Source organism: Clavelina lepadiformis, chromosome 2, assembly GCF_947623445.1.
Source record: "Clavelina lepadiformis chromosome 2, kaClaLepa1.1, whole genome shotgun sequence".
In the NCBI taxonomy this organism is placed as follows: Eukaryota; Metazoa; Chordata; class Ascidiacea; order Aplousobranchia; family Clavelinidae; genus Clavelina; species Clavelina lepadiformis.
This window is the reverse complement of record NC_135241.1, coordinates 16996265-17005274: the sequence shown is the minus strand read 5'-3', so window position 1 is coordinate 17005274 and position 9010 is coordinate 16996265. Positions and strand designations below refer to the sequence as shown.

General features: G+C 37.3%; 1 protein-coding gene across 1 annotated transcript; it reads left to right on the top strand.

The window, feature by feature from the left end:
- Positions 1 to 5263: 5263 nt before the first annotated feature.
- On the top strand, positions 5264 to 8804 carry LOC143446541 (uncharacterized). Its single transcript, XM_076946207.1, has one exon. It carries the CDS (start codon positions 5658 to 5660, stop codon positions 8289 to 8291), a length of 2634 nt encoding a protein of 877 aa, XP_076802322.1. The 5' UTR covers positions 5264 to 5657; the 3' UTR covers positions 8292 to 8804.
- Positions 8805 to 9010: the final 206 nt, after the last annotated feature.

Genomic DNA, 9010 nt, shown 5'->3' with positions numbered 1-9010 from the left:
GTATCGGTACTGAAATCATATCCCAGTACAGTAATTCGGTACTATAGTACCGCGGTACTACCTACCTATGTAATTCCTTAATACGCAACAATAGTAAGTACACAACTGTAAGCAAATTTTTTCTACCAAATTGGCTGGAAAGTATTAATATGTGTTTGCTTGTTGTAATTCTCTATGTAGAATGGTCAGAAAACAAATTTTAAACTTTGTATTGTCCGATGGGTACTCTGAGGGCGCGTAAACGGGCTTTGATCTCACTTATATGAATGCAATCTTTGCACTTGGTGGAGCAGTGCACAACGTTGGAAGTTATTAAAGTTGCTCTTGAATTTTTTGCTAACCAATCGGCTCACGCTTTATCAATTTTGAAAAATTTAGTATTGTTGGAAATGGGAGTAATTTCTCTGTCCGTCATGACCTTCGTTTTTGCGAAAAGCCAACACAGCGCCAACTACCGGTGGGTAAACCTACCCTAACCTTGTTAGGTAATAATTCATTCATAATGTTTCGCCTTCAATGTGGGGTCGAAAAATTGTACTAACGCGAGTGGCCTCAAACATATTATTTGCAGTTATGATAACAACTTCCACAAATTAGACGGGCAAATGTGGCGAGGCCTCGAGGGCTTTAACTTAACATGCATTACGTAATAATATCAGAATGTAAAAATGTTACGAGCGACAGCACGGCAACCAAACCCAAGTTACAAAAGCATAATTAAAACTCATTATTGTAAAAAAAAAGTTAAGCTGATAGTTCGGGAAAATGAACTCCATTCAAGGGACCGGAGTCCTGTTCATGTGGTCTGTGTAGAGTACATTGTAATGAAATGGAGGTTTATCGTTCCTTTGCCTGTAAGAACGACCACTTCAATTACAATGTTTGTCTGTAGAATTGCTTAATGTCCTCGAAGTGAAATGAGTCTCAGGTCGTTGTTTCGCTTCTCTTAATCTTAGAATCAATTGTACACCTCGACAACTGTATAATCTGGTTATATTGGAGTTTCATTGAACGAACAAATCAAGATAGAACATTGTGACAGCAACAGCACAAAGACATGTTGCGGCGTTGAACGTAGAAACCAAAAGAGACTGAATGAATCAAAATGCACGCACAGTAAGAGGGAAGCATCGATTACGTCACGCAGTGTTATGCTTCGCTGATTCGATAGACGAGAATTCTATGTCGTACACAATTTTATATTATATTAAGTGATATATTTATCACAACATGGTAAAAAGTTTGCACAGGTCGGTTGTGAGAGAGAGTAGAAGATGATCAACTACGTCACTCATGTCCAGTTTGATGGTTTAATCGGTTTGTTTGAGGTTGCATAGGCTTACATCGACAGTGATGTAAGTACCAGGAAGAGATGAACATATCTGATGCCCTGTTGGATTTTGGAGCTTTGAATTTTGATCTTGAAAATCCATTTTTTACAGTTGGGTTTTCTTTGCCAGAGTGTGAATGAAACACTTTTTTCACTCCAAGGTATTTCTGCTTATATTCTGAAAAACAATATTTACAACGCAGGATAGAGTAGGCTACTGGACTTTGATTTGCCATTGGGTCGCGCAATTAAAATTGAATTTCAACAAAGGGCGGGGGCAGGTAATTGTGACGTAATTGTCCCTAACAAGAAGGTGATGTATTGACGAGAAAAGAAGATAAGTTGTCAAATACGAGGGGTGGTCTGAGCTCGCATAAACGACCTTTGACCCAACTTAAATCAACTCAACTTTTACACCTAGTGCACAATCGAGTTGTTCTCGTTTTGGTATTGTTGGAATTATACCTCATTCTTTATCAACGAATCAGGTGGGAATTGAGTGGAATTTCTCTGTCCGTCACGTGTTTCGTTTTTGGGAAGATCTAACACAGCGCCAACTAGTTGGTAGCTACGGGTAGCTAAACTTACCCTAACTTTGTTACGTAATAACTCGCCACTTGAAGGCGCAATTAAAATTAGGTTTTAATGGAGGGCCGGGACAAACTCTCCTACGTATGTTTATCAGACTTGGAGTTGTTTCATCGACTCGTTATAGAGATATTAAAGTTTAAATGAAGGGTGAAAACTATAAATTGGTTCGTTTGTTTTGTTCTTATTGGGATTCCCCTTCTTTTTTCTTGTTTCCGTGAAGGGATTCCGTTTTTAGGTTTTTTTTGGTAAGTTAGGGTACATATATTTTTGGCAGGCTCGAATGAAGGCTGAAGGGTCTGTGATAATATTATGAATTTATGTAATATAAGATTGTATACGACATAGAATTCTCATCTATCAAATCAGCGAAGCATAACACTGCGTGACGTAATCGATTGCTTCCCTGGTTATTGTGCGTGCAGTACGAGTTATCTCTTATCAGTCTCTTTTTGCTATTACGTTCTACGCCGCAACATGTCTTTATGCTGTTGCTGTCACAATGTTTTATCTTGATTTATTCGTTCAAAGAAGCTTCAATATAAACAGAATATACAGTTGGCGAGGTGTACAATTAATTCTAAGATCAAGAAAAGCAGAACAACGACCTTGAGGCTCATTTACATCGAGGACATTAAACAATTCAACAGACAAACATTGTAGTGATTTGGTCGCCCTTACAGGATAAGGTACGACATACAATCATTTCATTACAGGTCGTCACGTCATTTTCCCGTTAAAAAGTGTTCAATTTATTGGCCAAAAGGTAGTGTAAAAATAGATGTTCGAAAAATGCGTTTTTTTACGTCACAATTGGTAGCTGGGATCTAGTGTAGAAATGCATCCGGTGATAGTGCACTTTTGCACCATACCCGATGTTCGTTTCAGTTTGCAAGTTACTAAGGAATTGCCTTATAACGTGAGACACGAACCCAAATATCATGTAGATCAGCGTGGTCCAACTACTTTTGACTTACGGGCCACTTTACAAAAACGTGACAACTTGCGGGCCACTTTGTTCATTCACATCTATAATGCCCACTATTATGACGTAACAGACAAATGGATGATGCGATGCAATAATACTGTCGCAATTGTTGGATTATGCCAAATTTCTGACTGTTGCGCAATAGCCAGTATTAGGGTTCCAATTTAAAAGATACATAACATGAAAACTGTGGAATATTTAAAGGAAACAAAAACGTCCGGAACACTAGGTACATATCAGCCTTTAAGAAACCCAGTTGTACTGACGAGACTTGATAGGTTGAAACAGTATAGGGCATAGGCCCTGCTGTCTACAACTTTGAATTAAATTTTTGACACTTTTTACCCAAATGCTATACTTGTTCTAATTGAAATAAATTAAATCAATACTGTGAAAGCTCGCGGGCCGCAAAAATTTTATCCGCGGGCCTGTAGTTGGACCACGCTGATGTAGATCAACACTAACAAATCCCGAATCTATTCGCATTTGCACCATTTGATAAATTTTCACCCAAAAGTTTTCAAACCTTGCTTGTAACAGCTAACAGGTTGTACAACAATTTTAACCCTTTCCCTGCGAACAGTGAGACAATTGAAAACCTAATTCTAATTCTTAGAATTGTCGTGGGAACGATTTATGATTTATATACAATAAACAAACAAGGACAAGTAACTTGTTTAATACCGATTTATAATAAAAACAGAGAATTGAGGATTCAGTTTCTGCCGTCATGCCAAAACTTCTGTCTTTGCATGCACAATTTCTTGTCACAAACTGTTGTACTTTCCAGTCTGGTTGTAAACCAGGCATATATATTACACATGTTTGTGAAGAGCACTGGAGTTACCTTGTTGTGTTCATTGTGCAAGTGAATTGCTAGTTGAAGTTGTAAATCCAAGCATACCAACGTACTGTACGTACACACTTCTTACACAAACTGCATGGCCTGTATTGGCCAATACACAAAATTCTATTACTGATTAATCTATGAGGGATATGAGTGTAATGGTCTGGTCTCTATTGATGTAATATATCTATATACTAGATGGCTGCCACATACCCTAGGGAACTCTGCTTACCAATGTCTTGTCATAGCCTATACACCCTATTAAACAAATATATCTATTTGGTTGTATGATGACATTGTATTGTCTCGAATATACAAACATTCTATGTATTAGGGTTTCTCAAACTTTTTCGTTCTGTGACCCCATGATGACTAGCATTACAGCCCATCGTCATAAATGTCCCATCACAAACCTCAAGTGGTATTTTTGTGTATGGTGAAATCATAGAAATGAGCATAATCCACGAAAAACAACAATACACTGTACAGTAATTATTATCATTCGATAGCTCAGACAGACATCCTATTAAACAACTGACATCGTAAAGTATGGAGTTGCCCCTAAAAATGCAGTAGAAATATTTTAACTATAGGCCTACTTTTACTTTTTGTGTGAAGGCTACAAAAAGTTTGTTTTTGATGTATTCAGCCAATTTGTTTCACGGCCCCAAAGTTACATTTTGTGACCGCAAGTGGGCTTGTGACCCATAGTTTGAAAAGCCCTGCTCTACATAACATGCTTATTGTTATTTATGCTAATATGCACTCCGTCTTCAAAATGTACTATATATATCTATTAATTTTTCCAACGCTACCGTTATCTGTTGTAAAATTTTATTCGGCTAAATTTCTGCAAATTTCATACAAAATTTTTTATGTACATGCTAGATCATTGTCATTAATCATTGTTTTCTCCATTATTATAATATTTTGTATTTTTACCACAATGGTTCTACTGTATTGCCCATAAATCTTTGTATATATCTGTTAAATTTTAATTTTGGAGTACCAACATCGATTCCTTAAGTGAAATAATCTAAATCGTGCATTTCTCTTAAATATATTGGCAACTTGTTTTTGCTATGCATAAAAATAATTGTGACATCCTGCTATACATAAGATATGTTATCAGCTTGTATGATTTCTTTCTACCTTATCTCAAATTAGGCAGCTTCTGCTGAACTTTCCAATGCATTACTGTTCTGGTAACTGCAGTTAAACATCTGACACTATCTAGCAAGATTATTTACCAACAGGTTTTTATAGCTAGCCCAATTGTCAATGCAATAAAGTTTTATAGAAACTGGCCATTGTTAGGTCACAATCCAAAGTGTTAAAGTTTTTATGTTAACAAGGTGAGGTAATGTTTGCTCGCTACAGTATGCTTGGTAAATAATAATTAGCTTTATAATTGTTCTATTTTTAGCTTATCGCTATGGGCCTATGGCTAACACAAAAAAGACTACATTGTCCAAAAAAGTGAATGTTTTATCATATTACAATCATCACAGTTGACCTAACTCATCTTGAGTGGTAGTAAAAATCTTAAGCTGGTTATTTTGCTGCCACCACATGCACACTCATGCTTTTCCATTTTCACTCAAAAAGCTGGGTGAGGAGAAAGGGCAGCTTCAGACTGGTTTTTCGCACTTGTTGTTGTAGGTTGATAGGTGATAATGGGTTCTTTTAGTAAACTGTTATGGTACATATTATAACGTCAGGGTCTACATATATATATAAAATATATATATATACCTGTACTCTGCCATGAAAGTTTTGTTGCATGACTGACCGATAGAGAAAATTGCTATTATAGATTTATGTATAGATACTGACACTTGTATGAATATTAATATACTGATGAATGTTTTTTTTTCAGTGCTAAGCACGTAATTGGGGTATGCATGGTAAAGAAGGCTATGGTGCCGATTATGCGGAAAGCTTCTCAGTCTGGATCTCTGTTACACCATTTAAGAAAAAGGGAATTATATGGTTTCGTTTCCAAGCATATAACAAGTAAACGTGGCAGTAGTCATCATCGAATGTATTCAAGCATACCTACGCGACTAGTGTATTCATTAAAGGACATTGTTGATCAACAGCAGCTGATGGAAGAAGCTCATGTGTTTCTAGGTTTTAACAGTGATGGAACCTTTGTAATTTCCTACACTGAAAGTGTTGAAGCTATTGACAACACTGGTGTTTTGTCATTTGTGTATCGTCTACACTGGTGGCTTTTTCAGCATCATAAAAAGATGATCAAGCTGCGCACAGTACGTCTATTTGCAAATGAAGAAATATCTGCCAGTTTAAGGTTGTCATATGCTGAATGGCCAAAAGTAAAATCGAAAGTGATTGTTTATGGCTACAGGAAAGGATCAGATAATTGCTACATCACTGTGTCAGCAGTTCCTGCCAGAGAAACTTGCGAACACTGCACCAGGACTTCTGATGAATCTTGTCCATGTATTACAGATTGCTTGAAGCACAGTTTTGTTGCTCATATGAAACATACTTCTGTATCTACACTGTCTGCGATGCTAAATACAAGTGGGCTACAGATAGATGATTTGATAATATTGAATATGGGTCATTCAATTGGCGTGATTAGTTTAGGTATGCTTTCTGAACATGAAAGCAGTGAAACCTTACCTCTTAGTTCTGTTAAGTGGGCTGCCTTTGAGGATAAACCTATTGAAGATCAAGTTGCTGCAACAACCACTTCAACTACTGATAAAAACGGGAATGTTCTTTACAGCCCACAGCATCCAACTAGTTCTATTCCTTCAAGTGAATTGTATGAAGGTGGTTATGAAAAGGGGATTTTGGGTACCTTTGCCAAGGATTTAGTTTTAGAAATAAAAAGCGAAAATTCTCAAGAATTATTCCCAAGTCAGCCTGAAACTGAAGACCCCTCTTCCACACCCTATCACTATCAGGAAAGCTTTCTATCTGGAACAACTTCTGATTCTCAACAAGATATACCCCAGTTTGGTTTTGTAAATGAGGCTAAAGTGGACTATTGTACTTGTGCAAAAAACGGAGTACGAAGAAAGGATGATGCAAAGATGAAAAAGCCAGAAACATCTGTTTTAGACAAAGCAGAAGATTCCAAAGTAGATCCCTACTTTGATTTTGAAACTGAACCAAAAAGTATAGCCTTGCTTTCTCGAAGTGATGAAAACATTCGTAATCAAAGAAAGTGCTTGTCACATGAAGTTACTTCCAACGCAAAATCATTTAATCCTCAGCAAACTTATGATTTTAACTTTTGTGAGACCAGTGAAAATTGCTGCTGTGGTATCATTTCAAGTCGTAACTGCAGTGAACACAGCGCTTTCTGTAACTGGGATCAAAGTGAAAAGCCCAAAGATCAACGTGATAATCTTGGGCATAGAAATGTATTACATGCTAAGTCAAGCATAGAGTTTATGCAAGTACCAATAAGCAATAAAGTTTTTAATCTATCCAGCAAACAATATCAAAATTTTGATACAGTGTCAAAGAAAGCCAAATCCTACAATGATATATGCACTTATTGTGGTTTCAAGATACGTGAACAAAGTTCATTGTTAACCAACAACAACATTAAGAAGAAAGAAAACCAATCTGGTATTTCGACTTATACTTGTCGATCGCCTCACATGAGCTCTCCTTCTCGAAACCTTTCAAAGCTGCTTATTTTATCTACAATGCGCAACGCAAAAGAACGATCAGAAAGTTACTTGGACTTAAACGCTCCTACCCCTAGTCCATCGTCAGCAAGTGAAAGCGGGAGCAGTATGTACTGTGTTGGTGATACTGGATCTCAGTATAGTCATAAATCTGAAAACCTCAGAAGAACCGATGGTATAGTGTCATTCTTTGAGACCTTATACGGGAATTCTGCAGGCTTTTCTGGTTTGGACGATCAGGTCCCAAGCGCTGCCAACAATTTGTTCTATGGCCCTGTTACGTTTGAAGGAGTAGATGGAACGCCATTACATCCTATGAGACAGGAACTATCCCGTCACACCCTGGCTTACAGCCAACACTTGGTGCTGGATATTGAGCATGTTATATTCGATGTGTTGAGGACACGCTGTTACACCACGTACAAGTTCGGTTACCTCATTGACTATGACGTCCAAATCATTGACACTTGTCCTGCAACACGTTCCGTTGTAATTTTAATTGCGGCCTTGTTGAATATCTCACCACGCAAAGCAAAGGGAAGAGTTCAGGAATGCTTTAAAAACAACAACTTGGACACGTCCAACGACAAGTCGCAGCAGTTCAAGTTTTTTCTCTGCTGGCGACTCCAGACTGGACGGTATGAAGTCATTGCTGCGTCGCCTTTGCAAGTTTACAATGAAAAAAACAGAGGTCGGTGGGACGCTGGCTGGGCTGTTCAAACAAGAAATTCAATTCGAAAAGCCTGTGAGATTCCGCTGTCCTGCCATTCCAGCGTGTTTGTTTTAAACAACGCGCCTGTTATTCAGGGAAAATCTTTAACTTACTTGTTTGACGTTGATCGAATGGTTGCACTCAGGAAATAACTGTTTGCCTTGTACGAGTTGTTTTGTATTGGTGTTATTTACTTCAATTTTATTCAATTATTACTTTTTTTTATTCCCCCAAGGTTAGTTGGTGATAGTTTGTGCTTTTGTTTACGTTTATATGTATTTTCTGCGCTATGATATTTCCCGAATTTATCGCTTTCTTCACAAAACGAAATATTAATTCTATATTAGGTATTTTTATGCATTGTTTTCATTACACGTTATTTCATAATGCACAAAAGTTCCGGAAATAGCAAAGGAAATATTTTTGCGCAGGTTTGGTAAAAAACTGTTTTTACGGCATAAGATGCTAAAACATTATAGATAGTGCGGCGGTAGACGACAAGATTTAGCAATAATTACTTTGCTATGTTCAATGAAACCCATTTTTTCTACTCAATCTAGATTTTGATGAATCTGCATTTTTTTTGGAAACTTGAAACTTAATGTTGGTAACAGTTTTCACAGAGTTTGTTTACAAGCTCAAAATAATATGCCATCACCTAACGAGCCGAGGGGTTACTGAGTAAAATGACAGGCTGGTCTAGTTGAAGTCACTTGAGCAATACCAAAGACGCACATATACAATACATGTGCACAGAAATGAACATTGACTGGGATGTTATCAAAATTTTCAGTCTTAATGGGACGCGGGTGTTAACAGCTACGTTGAAAGACAATGGTAGTTGAGACCAGCAGATTTAATTGAATGGGTT